Source organism: Lissotriton helveticus, chromosome 4_1 (assembly GCF_964261635.1).
Source record: "Lissotriton helveticus chromosome 4_1, aLisHel1.1, whole genome shotgun sequence".
Lineage (NCBI taxonomy): Eukaryota > Metazoa > Chordata > Amphibia > Caudata > Salamandridae > Lissotriton > Lissotriton helveticus.
In genome coordinates, this window is record NC_136063.1 from 1683962521 (window position 1) to 1683980878 (window position 18358).

Here is an 18358-nt window from a genome sequence, read left to right on the forward strand (position 1 = left end):
AAAATAATGTACGTGTCAGTGCTCCTGCATTAGCTTTGATTTATGATTTTTTTTTAACTGGAGAGTGATAGGAGTTGACATTTTACCTCCCCAAACAATTCTACGTAAAAATATACTACAGGCTTGACTTCTGTATTTAACAAGTACGATAATGGCACATTTTTAAAACAACCATTTTCAAATGTATAAAAGGAGAGCTAAGAATCAAAACGTGGCCAAAAAGGCAGAAAAAGAAAATGACCACCAACTAACAATTAACATGTTGGGCCCAGACCACCTATGTCACAATGGAAATGCTCCATTAACCACTGCTTGGGTTGTGTAAGAGAGTGCCCTCTTCAAATGAGGAAATATTATATGCTGCAGTATATTTGCAATTATTGGGACATAAAAAGGCACTCCTAATTGAAGTGCACTCTTATTAGCCAAAGTGCATATTATCAGGCAAAAAGCAGATACTCGCAGTGCAAGGCAGCCAATGGCTAAAGAGGGCAGACCCACTGCCCCATGCTGATGTTGGCGGAAACATAATCGTAACGACAGACCACAGATGAAGACGGCCAACCTAAATTCTCTCTATATATGTACATAGGCACTTTTTTTTTTAATTCACGGTTTCTTCTCATTAGGTTATGCTGGCAACATAGCTAAGTCTCCAAGCCAGACCTAAAAAAGACACATTTATGCCTACCTTCCAAGCGGTCAACAAACAGTCGCTTCAGACTCTGGTAAATGCCAATTTTTATAGTCCCGTACGAGGCCTGCCTTAGTAAAGCTGGAGCAATCCTGTAACAAGAGTACAATGAAAGAAATATGAAAAAGCAGCATCAGAGCAAACAAGAAATAAGTGACAAAACTTGCATGTTGCAGTTAACTCCAGCTGAGGATAAAAATGGGAGCCGTTGCTTTGAAACAGACTTTCAAAATATTTTTAAGGAGAATATAATGTAGGAGAAATGATTCAAATGTAAGTATCCAAAGTACTATGAGCAGGGAATGCAGACAGTGGCAATACCAGAGAGCTTAAGAGGAGTGTGGATCTATGGTGGTCCTCATCAATCCCAGTGCCACACGAGGCCCTAACCTAATGATCTATGTGCTTGTGATTAGGCTCCATGTGATGGCAAACTTTGCTATAATCCACTGGAATGATTACACACATTAAGCGTAGGCTTTCTTTGGGCATCGCTATGGCCCTCATTAAATCCTCCCTTGTCCACCTATGAAATTGCCAATCTTTGAACTCCAATAAAAAATTATGATACACAAAATGCCCTAACTGGACTCCCTCTAATTCAATCATTTTTCAGACGAACCAAGTTAGGCGCACAGTTGTTCACGGTTATGTGATGTAGATTTGTAGAGCGCACTATCACCCGGGAGGGTATCCTGGCACTGAGCAGGTGCGAGCATGACAAAATCCTACTGGGGCTACTCGAAAAGCCAGGTCTTGAGCTTCTTGTGGAATTAAAGAAGTGAGGAGGGGTTCTTATATATAGTGGTAGGTCGTTCAACGCTTTAGGAGCTGCAAACAGCAAATCCTGAGGATCATGCTGCACAGGCGTGGAGCCCCCTTGCAGAATGCTGCTCTCATTAGTTAGCCCAGATCGTACTCATACTCAACTCGGTCACGCTCCAGCAATGCCTGCAGTGTACGTTTGACACCACAAACTTTCCTTTCACTGTTGCTCTGCGCTGTGCCTGCCTCAGCATTCTTTTGGTGCTAACCCAAGTGCTATCCCACTTCTCTCTGTCACTCTCCATTGTCTTTGCCACCTTTCCTACTTCGGTACAGGCTAGCTCTCCTCTGGTTCTTCTCTGGCCCCTGCTTTTTAACAGCATGCGTGCGGCGGTTATTTTTGCGCTTTGCGGCTTTTTTCTAAAAGCCGCGTTACATGACAAGCTCAGCTCGTCATCAGCGTGCGAGCGGCTCGTCATGAGCAGGCAAGGGGTTAAGTAGGTCATGTCATAACATTCTCTGCTCAATCTTTTATAATTTTTTTATTATATTATCCATATTTTTGAGTGAATTCTGTATAGTTCGGATATAGGTCAGCATTGGGGCCTTACTAGGCAAACACATTGCTACTGCATCTAATATTGGGGAATTCAATTGACCAGTACCTACTGGCAGAATAATCTCCTTAGACATTTCACTTCGGCTCCTAAAACGTTACTCTGCATGTCTAAAAGCCCCCTTTGTCCAAGGCTCTTACTAATTTAAACCTGCTGATACATATGGCTTTGTAGGCCTATATAAAATGCATTATTTTATGAATGAGCTATTTTTTACTTGAAACTAAAAAAGGCATTGTGGAACAGTCATTTTGATAAGCTTCATTTCATCATCATCATTAAATACTTTATTCAACTCTGACTAGTCATAAAAGTTTGAATCACATACAATACAGAGTTATAAAAAGCATTTAAAAGTCATAAAAAGCAACAATTCATAAAACAAATTGACTCAATATTTATGCGGATCCATAGTGCACTTAAAATGAAATTCAACACGGCATGAATAACACCTATGCTTCCTAGACGATGTAGATAAGCAAAAGCCAAATCATGGGACCTAATCTCGAATGCTATTAAAAATGGACTGAGAAACTGCCTCCTCTGTGAGATATAAAGAGCGCAGAATAAGATAAAGTGCTCGGTGCTTTGATATGCAGAGCCATCGCAGGAGCAAAAAGGGAGTGATGAAAAACAAGTGCGTTGAGTGGGAAAAACCACCGGGAAGTGTATCGATTTCAGTAGGAACCTAGTCAGCAAAAATGTACGCCTCTCATTTAAGATGGTCTGTAGGTATGGTGCGGGCTGTGAACTTGCATTTCAAAACGTTGGGGATGATCAATCGCCTCCAACATGTCTGTTCACCGTATGGGAAGATTGAGTATGTTTATAAAAAAGCTTTTTTATTCTACATTGTGAGCGGCTGGCAAGACCGCACAGGTTAGAGAAATATTCTGGAATACCCAACTTTGCAAAGCTTAGTTTAACAACCATAAGCCGTGAAATATCTAGAGGAGTATCCAGGATCCGACAGTCAGTCAGAACTGTACTACAGAAATTAGCCTCAGGATTCGTCCAAACTCTGAGTCATAGTAACAGGGGCTGTAATTTAATGCTGTCTTCTAAAACAAGCACTGGCGTTGCCAATAGGTCTCGCAGTAGGAAAGTTGGGGCTATTACAATTGCAAATAACAATGCCTTTTATTTTTGTTTTCTTTTTTAAAAATTAAAGGGCTTTGTCATTTATAAAACCAACAGCTCCAACTTTCCTACTGCGAGACCTATTGGCAACGCCAGTGCTTGTTTAATATGGTGTGATAACGGCAAATGAACTGCGTGCACATTACGCACATGTGTTTTTTAATATGGCGTGATAACGGCAAATGAACTGCGTGCACATTACGCACATGTGTTTTTTAATATCACACGCATGCTGTGCTAGCAATTTAGCACAACATGCTCCTAACAGAGCAAAAGGGTTAAAGGCAACTTTATATACAAATGTTTCTGAAGCGCTAGGAAAGGGAAATAAATCACCAATATGTCGCTAGCTGGACGCGCCACATTGACTGTCTCGATGTAAAGAGCTAAAGCTGAAGGGTGAGGCAACTTTATAGACAAAATGCTATTAACAATGCAAACTATATGGCTCACCACAGAAAAGCTACATATAAAATGCTAAGAAACGGATAACTAGTAGATTATTGCAGCATAATGGGCATACAAATAAGCATTACGGCATTAATTTTATGGTTGATAATGCACAAATAACGGCAAACGAACTGCGTGTATATTACGCACATGTGTTTTTTAATACCACATGCATGCTGCGCTAGTAATTTAGCACAAAATGCTTTTAACAACATATAAAGCAGAAGACTTAAAGGCAACTTTATATGCAAAATGCCATTACCGATGCAGAGAAGAAGACGTTCTATAGAAGCACTTCTTTTGTAGCAATGGAAGCCAGCCTAACTCAATTATCGTGCGCTAGGTGTTACAAGGATAGGAACAAATGGGACATGTGGCGAGGCGGCAGGGTAACTTAACTGTTAGTGTTGAGGTGCTAGCAGGAAGGAAATAGATGACCAATCTGGCGTTAGTTGTACGCGCCACATTGTCTGCCTTGATGTATTTCAAATAACTAAAGCAAAGGACTGCAAACACGCTAGCAAAGCTGCATACATAGCTAGATCGTAAATTTAGTCAATGTATTTTAAACCAGCTAAAGCCGAAAGGTGCAAAATAAATACGGCAGCTAGCTTACATAGGTAGAACGCAACTTTAGCTAATGCAATTTTAATCATCGAAAATGTACAGCTGAAAAAGTGCGCGTTCACCGATTGATGTGCCACATTGTCTGCGTCCATATATTTTCAAACAAATTTGTAAAAATGCTTAACGCATGTACGCCAAAGCACAAGGCCTGGCACAGAAGCAGTTTTTGTGTAGCAATGGGCGTCAGGCGAGAGAGCAATATACGGCGTGGGGCAAGTACACAAGACGGAGAGCACGTGAGTGAGCAATTTGGCGGTGGCAAAGCACACAAGAGAGCTAGAGAGAGCCTGCAGCACACAAGGGAGAGCGCAACACAGAATCTGGGATCCACTAACATGGACATTTAAAACAAATTAAAATCGCGACAAATAAGTTTCTACAATAACTTGCAATGGAGTGAAGGAAGTTAGAGGAGAGAAATTATGCTGTACTGGCCCTATGCATCTTCTTCCAATATGCAGTCACCAAGGTGACAAACGTAAGAGTGATTCTGTTTAGGCTGTACGTCAGTCGGTCAGTGCATATGTAAAATTACATATTTTGAAGAAAGCCACAGAAGTATGCTAGCACTTGTAACCAATCAAACAAGCAGCGACATGCGGGTGGCGGGAGAATGGCACAGGAAGATAAAGAGATTTACGGAATATAAATAAACGAGAAAGGAGGAGAGAGGAGAGAAGAAGGGAGGGGAGGCAAAGCGGCGGGTAGAAGAGAGAGGGCATGAAGGGATCGAAGGCAAGGGAAAGAAAGGGAAGATGGACGAGATTAAGAAGAGCCACAGATGGACTTTAGAACAAGGCAGCGCTGGGAGGGGGGCTAGGCACGAAGGAAGGAGAAATGCGACTCATGGCCTGGCGGCCGTGAAGTGTGAAGCAGTGGGTGGGGAAGCAGATCCCTTTGAAGCTCTCGGAGGCAGGAGCAAATGGTAAAGGGAGGAGAAATGCTGCTGGAAGGCTCGGGCAAGCTCGTGCACGAGGACGTGCACTTCTGGAAAACCGCTTTGCTTTTGAGAGCTTAGTTTAGCTCTTGGTTTCACCCCAATAGGGCTCACCTATTATATCCCTGCGGGATATTAATAGGCGAGCCCTAAAAAACAATCCCAACTTCTTCATGGCAAATAGACATGGAGGTGGATTGCGGCACTGCCAGGAACCGTCTCAGAAATCTATTTTCAATTGTTTGAAGGGAGTTGCTGTTGGCACAGCCCCAAACGCCAGCCCCACAGGAAGCAATAGATAGGCACTTACTCCTAAAGGCAGTCATTTATTTATAGAGTTTTATATAGCGATGGCTAGACCCGAAGGTATCAGAGTGCTGGTTCTTTCACTGGCATGTGCCCCACCCTTTAGGAAAATCTAAAAACAGCATCAATTGACCTTTGGAATTGTAAGGCTCTGGTTTCCAATAACAACTTCCAATTAAAACCAACATCACCAGGGAAACCTAGAAGGGTGAAATGCAGGATTTTGGCGTGAAATGCAGGATTTTGGCGATTTATACACCGCCAAGCATACATTGTCTGGTTTTATTTATCACACAGGAGAGAGTGAAATTAGATACCATGACTAAAATTCTTTTTCAATCAGACAAGTCTCAAAATGTAGTTGTAATTGTAATAGATTCTTATATAGCGCAAACTGCCACCCTACGGGTATCCTGGCGCTTAGACAAAAAAATAACCATCATGCGAGCGAGCCACAGTATCAGGAAGATGAGAGATCAGTCCTTGGGGAAGAGCCAGGTTTTCAGACTCTTTCTGAACTCGGTCAGAGAGTTGATTTGTCTGACATTCTAAGGTAGCTGGTACCATAGGTGCGGCAGCCCCTCTAAAGGCTCTCCCCCATCCTAGAAAGCTTGAATCTAGGAATCGTCATCAGATTGCACTAGAGGAGCGAAGCTGCCTCTTGGGATGGTAACAGGTGAATTTTTCCTGCAGTGGACTGGGCCCAGATCATGTACCGCTCTGTATACCATACAGAGCGATTTAAAGTGGACCCTTTCCTTGATAGGCAGTTTGTTCGTATAAACTGTCAGCCTCCTCATAAACCATCTCCCAGAGGCTTTTAGGACAGTGACTATAAGGTGGTGGGTATTGCGACAAGCAATCTTATTAGTGTAAATCCTGATTGGGTGTCTTACCACATGGTTACAAGGTGTGCTAAACTGTTAGCAATAATCTTCATTTACATCTGGTATTTATAAGCCTAATAGATTATAAAGGTCACATCATTTTGTTTATTTTCATCTTGTTTTGAACTATTATTTTTCTCTATTTTAAAGTAAGGGCTTCTAACTTAGATTGCCAATAAATAGCCAATATAGTTTCTAGCTTAATAATTTCTCCTAAATATTATACATTTCCACGGAAAGTCATCGGGTTCAGTCACTTTTCCATTTGGCACTGGCTCCCTTATCCTCCCAAACATTTTAAACAGTGGGGTGCTATGTCTCATGCTAAAATCTGATACAGTGCTGCAGCATCAAATTTTTTATTTAATTCCCCCGTTTTCAGTGCCCCAGCTGCTGGGTCAATAATCTCAGAGTTTGGCTCAGGAGTCTTTTGCGTGTTATCTGCCAGACCAAAAACCAAACTACCTTTTTCCTTTTCTCGAAGCTTTTTGTTAAGACGTGCTATGTTTCTGTGCTTCTTTATCCTGGAGTTTCTGCTGTAACTTCCTGATCGCCTGGCTCAGTTTCAAAATCTGCTCCAGTGATGGATAACTCAACTTCAGCATACCGTTTCAATAAAACCTTCCATATTGGCTACGGAACTGCTAACCAAGCAGCAAACTTTGAAATAATCCCCTTTAATAAGTCCTGTTGAATTGCAATGATTTTTGTGCTCTCTCCCTCATAAGATCTAGTCCAAACTATTCAGAGAATCAGGTCAAGGATGGACAGGTCACGTGCCACAAATCAGTGCCAGAAAAATTGGAACAATAGTCAAGTTACTTACCTTGGGTAAATATATTTAGGGTGGATACTATATCTTTATGTGGACTCCTCAGTTTATGAATAACTCCCAAGTGCCAGTATGAATCTAGAAAGCTTTCCCTCAGCAATTATTCTCTAGTACCGCTAGGTGGCATCAGCATCTCCTATCGCAGCTGTCTGTCTGTCTGTCTAGGACAGGCTTTTCAAAGAAGTTGCTTTCGAGCTACTGGTGCACCCCAGCCTACTAAAGTAGACTCTTTTGCTTGGTTGTGTTAATATATGCATCAGAACATTGAAAAACTGTATTTGAGACGAAAATGTGTGTATTTTCAGAACTCATAAGCTTAGCGGATGTTTGTAGACAAATGGAGGAATTTCCAAAACATATTTAAAGTTGATATTTGCTGGATAAATAATTTGGCATCGGAGAGACTTATTACTAAAATTATAACCATGGGGCCAGGGGCATTGCAACTTTGACTCATGTATTAACCCTGTAGAAGGATTCCAAATTGATGAACCCATTTTCACGTTACTGCTGACTACCTTGCCTTATGTAGAGGCAGTCACTGTTAGTAACCTTGCATGACAGGTCTCTAGCATAACCTTGTCTCACGTGGTCACTATTACCACAATAATAATTTTAGTAGCTCAATATGATTTACGTGGAACATAGGTAGCTCTTATTACAGAAAGGGTTGGAGGCCCCTGTTATAGGATGTGAGTAGATAAGCCCTCACAGTGTGAAGTCTGGAGCACATTTTTTTGCACCTATCTAAGACATGCAGGGAAAATCCAAGAGACCTTTTCAACAGCAAATGATAACACCTGCAAAGTGGATCCCACTGGCCCCCGCACTTAGACTCGTACAACACGCAGAGTCCGACTACCATCCATTTGCTGTGCATACACTGCTCATTCACACACACAATAGACTAACACAAAGAATGTCAACGCAAGCTCTTGGTTTTTCACACAATAGCAGGATTTGACACAAGTGGGTCTTAGACCACGCTTTCACCGTCAAAAAAGGTCTGGTCCACTATGAACTCACAAAACATGGCATGCTACCCCACCAGTTTAAGCGATGTACCCAGTTCAAGGACAGTAGTTCAGGATGAGGGTACGCTTTTGCTCCCTTCCAGCTCTTAGATTAAGACCTGGAACTAGTGTTCTAAAGGCGGCGTAGGCACCTGCGCCCACACTACATTAGCATGATGCCATGGCCAAAACAAAAACCATACCAAAATAAAATGAATCAAGATACCGCTTTCAACTGACCCTGTTGGGATTGTTGAGTGTTTAGTTGAACATTTTCAAACGGTGTATGCCTCTGTCTGTGATAGGGACGAGGAAGACTCCCGGTTGTTGCTTCGTGACATTGCGTTGCTAAATTGTTAGCTAATCGTTTGATTAAGGTGATTGGGGACTTGATCCATCCGGATCAGTCAGGTTTCATTCCTCATCGGAACACCGCCCTTAATCTTCGGAGACTCCATGGAGTTCTCGCGAGGGCTGGGACGCTCACTGAGTCGGCCATTTTAGCTTCCCTTGATGCTACCATGGCTTTCGACACTATCGAATGGCCTTATGTTTGGGCGGCCCTCTCAAAATTTGGATTCGGCCCCGTGTTCATCGCTTGGGTGAAACTTCTTTATGAGATGCCCTTTGCCCAGGTGGTGGTTAACGGGAAGGCGTCTGGTGTCTTCACACTCGGACGCGGTACTCGGCAGGGCTGCCCGCTGTCCCCATTGCTCTTCGCCCTCGCATTGGAACCGTTGGCGCAGTGGCTCCGTTGGGAGCCTTCTATAAAGGGCATTCGGTGGGCTCCCGATTTCGAGGATCGTGTCTCGCTATATGCTGATGACATTCTCCTATATTTAACTTCCCCTCAGAAATCCTTAAACGTGCTCTTCGATGTTCTTACCTCCTTCGGGAAGAACTCGGGACTCGTCATTAATTGGGCTAAATCCTGTGTCTATGTTTTGGCTGGTGGTATTCAAGTAACTGAGACCGGTTTTAAGTATCTGGGGGTATATGTCTCCTTGGACCCCACCGTCCACTATGAGCGCAACTTGCTGCCCCCTCTTCAACGGCTGAAGCTAGATGTTTCACGCTGGCGGCATTTGCCACTGTTACCGCTCAGTCGTGCGGCTCTCTTTAAAATGATGTCGCTGCCTAGATTTTTGTACGCGCTCCAGAACTCGTTTGACCCCGTTCCCTCTCGTTACTTTCGGGAGGTGGAGAGTTTACAACAGCAACTGATCAGGGATGGCCGTGAACGCGTTGCTCTGTCTAAACTCACGCTTCCGTGGTATAACGGAGGCATCGCCCTTCCCGACATCAGGCGCTATTACTGGGCCTCCCAATTAAGTGCAGTCAATCACGCAATGTATGCTCCCGGTCCCGCCCCTGCCTTCGCAATGGATAAACACCTTCTGCCGGGGGGGGGGGGGGAACTTTAATAGGGCGCTGTATTCCAGGAGGCTCTGTACAACACTGACTGGCCCAACTAAAGTCGCGGTACGTGTGTGGCGTGATGCGAATGCGGCCTTGGGATGGAAGGATAGACTTACTCGTGCGACCCCCTTGTATGAATCTGAATGTCTGGGTAATTTATGGCGAACGCAAGGATTTGACAAATGGGATATGATCGGAATCACTAAGGTGGGGGATCTTTGGTCTAAAGGCGATGTTAAGACCTTTGAGGCGCTTAAGGCGGAGTATGAACTTGGGGATAGAGAATTCTTCAGGTACGCTCAGGTCAGACATGCCCTACTGTCGGTCTTTGCTGTGGGTACGGTTATCCCTGAATCCTCACCCCTTGAGGATCGTATTCTGGATGAACATGTGCCCGACAGCACTATTTCGTTAATTTACAAGAAGCTGATTTATAACAGGGCTGACCTGCTTGTGCGCCTGAGGACCTCGTGGATCGCCGACGGTCTAGAATTAGATGATGAGGACTGGCAGTCCGCTCTGTCCTTGCCAAAAGAAGTTGCCATACCCGCACACCTTAGATTTGTTCAACTTAATATCCTCCACTGTGTGTATGTCACTGGCCTGAGTCTGGTACACATGGGTTACTCTTCTGATGATTTGTGTAAGCGTGGCTGCGGTATGACTGGCACCTTTCTCCACATTTTATGGGAATGCCCGGAGGTGGTAGAGTTTTGGTCCCGTGTGCATGTCGTAATGGAGAGGGTCACCGGGGTGGCGCTACTGCCCGAGGCCAGGTGCTGCCTCCTGAATGTCTGGGAGCCCAAATGACTATAATACGGCACAGATTACCTGGGCGACCCTTGGTAAAATGATCGCCAAAAGAGACATTGCACAGCTCTGGGGTTCCCGTAGGCCTCCAACCGTAACATTGTGGGCAGAAAATATGGACTGGTGCATGTTTCGTGAGAAGACTATGTATCTGTCGCGTGGAAGGCCCAGGAAGTGGGGCAGAATCTGGTCTCAATGGAACACCTACCGTGGCGATATATGCACCCCCCACAAGATTTGGTTCCCGATGCTACCTTGTCCCCCTGATTGACATTCCAAATATCAATTAAATTGTATTGCTGCTGGTTTCCTCACTGCCCCCTCCCCACGAAAAACCTGTTACTTTGTTATGTATGCTACAATGCTGAAGCGCCGAGAACATGGACCTATGACTGTATTCCCAACACATTTTTGCCTTGTGTAACCTGTTATTGTTGTTGTTAATTTTTAATAAAAAAAAAAAATTCAAAAAAAAAAGATACCGCTTTCAGATGCAGTAAGGCAGGGATACATGCCTACTTACTCTGCAGGATACATTGCAGTCCCAACATTCTTGCTTGAGTGCGGAGAAGAAGTCAGTAATTAGGGAATTAGCATATTATACTCAGTTCCTTGTCTTGCTGCTTCAGAAGTTCCCATTAAAAGTATGACAAAAGAGAACTAATGGTTAGTGAATGACAGTAGGGAGGAGAGTATCCACTAAGAAAAGAACGCAGTCAGGTCTGCACAGGTAGGAGAAACGCCCAAAATGGTATTTAAAGAAACCTTCAAAGAAAAACCTGCTTGGAGGTGACGAGGAAAGTTCATAACTAAAAAAGAAAAGAGGTTTGACAAATGGCTTTCCTGGTCTGCTGCTAGTGCCAGCATGTATACCTAGACAATAGGGCAGCCCCTTCCACGTGTGCTTGTTACTTGCCGTTTAATGGTGGTTTCCCCTTTGAAGCTTGCCTTTTGGGTCAACACCCCATCTGATTTCCTGCCTGGAGAAGGTAATACCTCCTCCAGTGGCAATCTTCTATTGTTATTTTTCCTGGGAGTCGATCACTCATCTTCGCAGGAAGGCAGAAAGCTGTCTCGGGGCCAGACCATGTGTGCAACCGTAAATAGGCACTAGAAATCTTGGGTAACCTTCAAAAGTTGCACTTTGCCCACCAGTGACATTAAATTTGATTTAACCATTAAACTGGATTTAATGCACCGATTGTTATGATCCCTTACAGTACCAGCTTTAGTAGTCCCTTTCAGAAGTTAGCAGGGTTGAGATGTCAGCCTGTAACTATATACCGGACAATGGGGCTACTAGCCCTTTCACAGTAAAATCAACAATTTAGGGATTTACTGTTGTGTGGCGCCGCGGCCAGGGCGACTGACGCTGGAATCTGGGATCACGGTTCGATCCCCAGCGCCAGGTTAGCCCAGCACTATGTGACTCTGGGCAATAGCTTGCTTAATCTTCCCGACGGCCCCCAGCGCCTAGAGACCCTAACGGGTGATTGTGCGCTTTACAAATGTGGATTATTATTATTATTATAGTGTCCAGCCCACACAGGATGGAATAACGCGCCGCATCTCGACCCTCCACAAGGGCTTGGCCGAGTTTAGCCCGGACCTCCACCGGGCATTCTGGCAGCACGTCCGCGACCGTATCACACAGAGAGTGGGTGTAGCGGCCCAAGAGGCATGCGGTATTGACTGACCACAATCCTAAATTCAGGGAGGAGAATACTCTCTTTCCGTATTGCTCGTACCTCTTGGATTCCCGGTCGGGGGGAGCCGACGCGAATGCGGTCTGGGAATTTGAGGCCTGGATGACCAGGCTCTCGGGAGTGGGGTGGGTAGACAGGAAGCAAGGGTCGCCCGGAGCCGGGCGGTGGCACCTGGCCCCGTTCCTATCCACAGGCTGACCTGTGGCGGGCTTGGACCAAGTGCCCAGAAGAACGTCTGATAGGGCCTCATTAAACGGCAGCAGAGGCTTGCCTGCGGTTTAAGGACCTCAGTGAGGAGGATAGTCCTCACGGCCGCGACGGGGAGCTCAAGGCCCAAGGCCTTGGCCGCCCGCATCAGCACCACGCTATAGGGAGCCCCCTCCTCCGTAGCCACGCTAGGAGGGGAGACACAAGCCAGTGTCGGGCGAAGTGTCCACACCACTGGCATCCCCAAGCTCTCCTGTCCAGTCCGTAGAATACTGACACTCGCGTGCCAGAGGGTCCTCAGACCCCTCCCAGTCCCCCTCGTCACCCATCGCCTGGTACTCAGGCTCAAAGGATGGGGCCGGGTCATAGAAATCGAAATCGCCCATCGGCGTCGAGAGCTGCGCCGCTCCAACGCCGGACCCGAACCGAGGGCAGGACCATGGACGGCGTCGTCCAGGGACGGCGTCGTCCTGGGACGGCGCCGGGGGCGGCACCCTTGGGGCCGGCGCCGGCGAGGTCGTGAGGTTGACGGGCGGCAACCTGGATACGGAACCGGATCCAGTGGGGCCCTGCGGCGTCGGGACCGAAGTCGCCGACGGCGCCAGGGCCGGAGCACCAGACACGCCGTGGCCGAAGCCCCCGGCCCGCGTGGGGACCCAGTCGGGACCGCTTGGCCCGAAGGCGCCGCGGAACCAGACGGAGGAGCGAGCGACCTCATGGCCATGAGGAAGTCATAAATCTCCCCCGGCGTCGCGTTCTGGCCAGGGACCGGCGGGTATGGAGCAGGCCGCGACACCTGCGGCCCCAGCGGAGCCGCGTGGGCGGTGTCGCCCGAACCCCTGGCCACATCGCGCGAGCGTCGGGGGGGGGAGTCAGAAGAGCGATGACGTCTCTTCGACTTCTTGTGCTTACCTGAGGAGCCTGAAGACCGAGGACGACTCCTCGCGACCGGTCCCGCGACGGTCCCTCGACCTCCTCGCAGACCGGGACCTCTAGCGGCGCGGGACGACTGCCGGAGCTCGAGTCGCTTGCGGGACCGCTCCCGCCTAGCCTTAGACGTCAGGGCACGACAGTCGGAATAGGCCTTGTCGTCGTGGTCGAGGCCTAGGCAATGAAGACACCGGCGATGGGGGTCGGTAACCGACATCAGTCGGCGCAGGGTTTGAACCCGGGCATCCCTACCGGCACCGTCGGAGTCGTACAGACTTTGAAAAAGATCGAAAAAGTTTAGTCAAAAATAGACTACGGGTATCACCATAACCAACTAAGATTTTTCTATGTTGGGCATAGGGCTTTTCACAAGACAACCATCAGGTATACTGTAATAAAATGACAATGATGTGCAGAATTTCAGTTGTCAAAACACTATATAAATCCCTTTTGGTAGAGCATAATAAGGATTATCATAGTGCCAATCTTCTATCCCTATGGTTTGTTCGGGTAGGCCTCCAACATCAAAGCCATTGCCTACTGCCACAATCTTAGAGATTCCATGTAACAAAATAACTGCCTACAGTCTTTATCACACTGTAATAGCTATCCATCCTTAGAAGTCTGTTGCCTTTAATAGATGCTTTCACAATAAGTACGCCAGGCCTAGAAGGAAGGGGGGGGGAGATTTGCGTTCATTTGTTGAGGTTTTCTCATCTTCTCTATAAAATTATATGGTGGTGTTGGCTGAAAATATATGGACATGTAACGTTATTCTGCATAAGCCAATGCCTGACATGCGTATAATAATGTATAACGTGGTTATGTGCCATAATGTGGTATGTATACAACTTTTTGAAATGCCAATAAAAAATATATATTAAAAAAAGAAGTAAGACAGGCCTATTGGCTTTATCTAATGTTTCCTAATAAGCACATCAAACCTATAGAACAAACAAGAACACATTTCCCAGTAAAACCATAATGTACTATAACATTCATCATTGGCTTGACACCACAACCAATACAGGCCTACTGAAGTGCACATTAAACTGGCAGCCTTGCGTACAGCATACAGTTATACAATTATAAATACATATTAAATCACAGTTAGCATAATGATATAGGCCTGCCTTTCAAGAGGCCAAAAAAGAATCATCACAGTGGAAATATTATTATTTTAATAGCTACCCGGAGGCATCCCAGCGCTATTAGCATCAGACGGAACAGCAGACTAGTAGTTTATGGGGCGGCATTTTGAAACAACCAGGTTTTGAGGAGCTTCCGGTAAGAGAGTTGGTGGGTCACTGAGCGAAGTTGTGGAGGTAGGGTTTCCACATCTAGCAGTGTTGTAGGAGAAGGAACGACCTCCACATCTTTTCTTTTTAGGAACTAAGGCTAAGAATAGGTTATCCGATTGTAGGCATTGCCTGGGACAATAGAAAATTATGAGAGCCTGATTGATTGGTGGCCCTTTCCCCCAGAGGGCCTTGTGGGCTATGCACAGAGATTTGAACTTTATTCTCTCATTAATTGGCAGCCAGTGTAAGGTCTTCAAAGCTGGCTTGGCAGACTGGGTTTGGGGATATTAAGCAGCATCCGAGCTGCACAGTTCTGCACGACTTGCAGTTACCTTAAAGTTGACTTGGGGCCCCTAGATAGAGGTAGTTTCCATAGTCCAGGCGGGACAGAATCAGAGCCTGGATCAGGATTCTCCTTGCCGTCATGGGAAGGATGGGTAGGACTTTCCGAAGCATTCCAAGAATGCCATAGCAGGTTGCTGCCAGTTTCACTGCTTGGTGTTCGAACTTAAAGGGCTTGACCAGCCAAACATCTAAACTTTTTATCTTTGTTTTAGGTGCCAGAGCAGGGCCAAGACAGTTTGGCCATGCCAGTCCGTGATCAGAGATGGAAGGGTTGACCAGGACCATTAACTCTGTTTTATCTAAATTAAGCGCAAGACAAGAGTATTTCATCCAATTAGACACTTTCTCTAGACAGGGTTCCAGGCCAGACAGGAATTTCTGGGAGTGGTTAAGGGTGACCACCAGTTGCGTATCGTCAGCATTGTGAGAATGTTAATCCCGAATGGCAGGACAATCTACACAAGAGGTCTCATATACACATTAAACAATGTGGGGCTCAGTGACGAGTCTTAGGGCACTACGCAGCTGAGCGACAGGGTCTTGGAGGTACTACCTCCTTTGAAAGCCTGAAACGTTCTGCCAGCTATGAAAGACTGAAACCAGGTGATGAAGCCACCTGATACTCCAACATTTCTAAGTCTGTTGATAAGGATGTCATAATTGACAGTATTGAACGCAGAGCTCAGGTCCAGGAAGAAAATAGCTAAGCTCCTCCTTGGTCGAGGATTTTCTTAGATTCTTTGTCTACCGCAAGAAGGCCAGTTTCCGTACCATGTAGTGGACGGAATCCTGTTACGGAGCAGAGCAGTAAATTATGAGTTTCTAAAAACTCAGAGAGTTAACCCGATTGTTTGATTCCTTTCTTGAAACAGGGGTAGTGACGCCCTCTATGTCTGAAATGGCGATCTCAGTCATTCTGAAACCAGGTAAGGCTCACGGGTATGTGGGTCCTACAGACCTATTTTGCTTCTTAACATTGATGCGAAGCTCTTTATGGGAATTTTAGCAGCGTGCCTTAACCCCTTGTGGCTGACATTATAGGCCCAGATCAATTGGGTCTTATCCCTTCCAGGCACAGGGAAGACAATGCCAAAAGATTGGTGCACCTCATCGATAGCATACAGCGGTCCCGGAAACAGGCCTTTCTCTTATCAATAAATGCCGAAAAGGCCTTTGGTCGCATAGGTTGGGGCTAGTTATTCGCAGTGTTGCGCAGCTATGGGCTCAGGGAGAACTTCCTGAAATGGATCAGGTGCATATATAGTACACCCAAGGCGTTTGTCCGGGTTAACTGGTGCAGGTCGGCATTCTTTTCCATCGTCCAGGGGACACAACACGGTTGCCCCTTGTCCCCGCTTTTATTCGCGCTCTATATGGAGCCTTTCGCTCAGCGGATCTAAGCTAACCATAGTGTCGTGGTCTTAAGTTCGGGGCAGACGTCCCTAAAATCAGTCTGTACGCAGACAATGTGATTCTCTCTCTTACACAGCCTCAGACAACACAACCTGCTTTGCTCGATGAACTCGCTGCCTTCGGTTAAGTCTCGGGTTTTAAAGTCCACTTAGAGAAATCACTGAGCCTGAACCTCTCAATTCCCCCTGATGAAGTGGGGGCTTTGCAAAGGAATTTCCCATTCCACAGGACGCACACGGACATAACATACCTGGGGTTTAACTTGACGCCGACCATTGCGAAGAAGGTCTCACTAAATTATGCCCAGCTGCTGGAACACACGGCCAAGGTACTGGACGCTTGGTCACGTCTTCGGTTGGCATGTTCGAGAGGATAGCGGCAGTGAAAATGGCGGTCCTCCCGCGTATCTTGTATATTTTCCAAATGCTCCCGATGAACCCACCGCCTGGAACACTCAAATTACATTCCCTTATTAATAGGTTTGTGTGGGAGGGGGAAAAAGCTGTGTCTCTCTCTCGCTCAAATGACATGCACAAAGGCTGAGGGTGGACTGGGTCTTCCGCTCGTAGGGGGCTACTACCAAGCGGCGTGTCTACGATACCTAGTGTAATGGAATAGGCATCTGTCTAGTAAACACTGGAATTTTATGGATCAGTCAGTCACTGGGGTGAATATTTGGAGGTTACGTCGCAAACATAGAGCATGGGAACTATATTCTTCTCCTGTCACTTCGCCTACCCTGAAGTTCTGGGATAGATTAGCCTTGACGAAAGGGTGGACGTCATTCCCATCATCTATGTCCCCCATTGTTGACAACCCTGATTTTCCGCCGGGACAGGAGTCGACAGTGTTTCAGAGATGGCGAGAGGAAGGCTGCAAGCGGGTTAGGTCCCTTTTCGACACGGAGCGGGCGAATACCTTTTGATCAACTCCGAAAAGATTATAATCTTTTAGCAGTGGACACATTTTCCTATGGTCAGGTCTGCCACTGGGTGACTAGGCCCGCCAGTTATGCCCGCATGTCCAGACCCCTAGTTCGTTTCAAAATGGGTAGTGTGCAAGGCGGATGATCGCCGGCTTATCTCCAAACTGTACTGCATGCTTATGACACAGGGGTTGCGGATTAACTGGAACCTTAGCTCACCTACTTTGGCACTGTCCGAAACTGGAGCGCTATTGGACAACGGTCCTTGATATAGACGCGGCGTTTCAGACTGCACTGCCCCGCACCCCAGAATACAAACTACTTGGCCTCTCCCACCCTAAAGCCTTCCCGTTGAGATCTCTCAGAGGTAGGCAGATTGCATTGGCGCTGCTGGCGCCCCGGCAGGTCATCCTGGCTCTGTGGGGCTCAACGACAACGCTGCCCTGAGGTACTAGCTTGGGTATACCGCTTGTGGCAACTTATGGCTATGGAGCGCATGTTGCTCAGTGTAGAAGGGAAGGGTAAAGACTTTGCGAAATCATGGGCCCCATTCTTGCAACTACTCACGAAAGACCAGAGAGAAGTGACATGCCCTAAATACCTACAGATCCTCAAATTACTGCCTCTAGAGCCCCTTGGTCACATTCAAAAATCGTCAGGTTGAGCATAAACCCTGTAGCAACTGATGCCCTGGAATAAGGGTCTACGACGTATGATGGTGCTGGTGCGGAGAGGGGAGGGGGGTAGTCCAGGAGGTTGGGCGGGGGAGACATTTGTCTTATTTCTGTTATATTCTGGATGTCTTTAAACTGGAATTCAACACAGATACCCTACACGTTCACTTTTTGCGAGGCCTGCCTCCGGGTTGTGTGCCTGAAAGCTGGGTATTTATGCTCATGTCTCGCTCTGCAGGCCTTGAGATGTAGGCAGGAAGCTGTGTTCATACATCCTGATTTCCACACAATAAAAATTATTGATTCTAAAATCTTACTTATCCCAGAGAGAAGCGAGATGGGACTGTAATTACCCAGAAC

General features: G+C 46.4%; 1 protein-coding gene across 1 annotated transcript in view; it reads right to left on the minus strand.

Annotated features, from left to right (window-relative positions):
* The window catches only part of SLC25A14 (solute carrier family 25 member 14), a 189055-nt gene that overhangs the window by 50472 nt on the left and 120225 nt on the right, over positions 1–18358 (minus strand). Inside the window, exon 4 of the mRNA XM_078688358.1 lies at positions 692–786. Within this exon, the coding sequence (XP_078544484.1) occupies positions 692–786 (95 nt within the window). The remainder of the gene's footprint in view (positions 1–691; positions 787–18358) is intronic.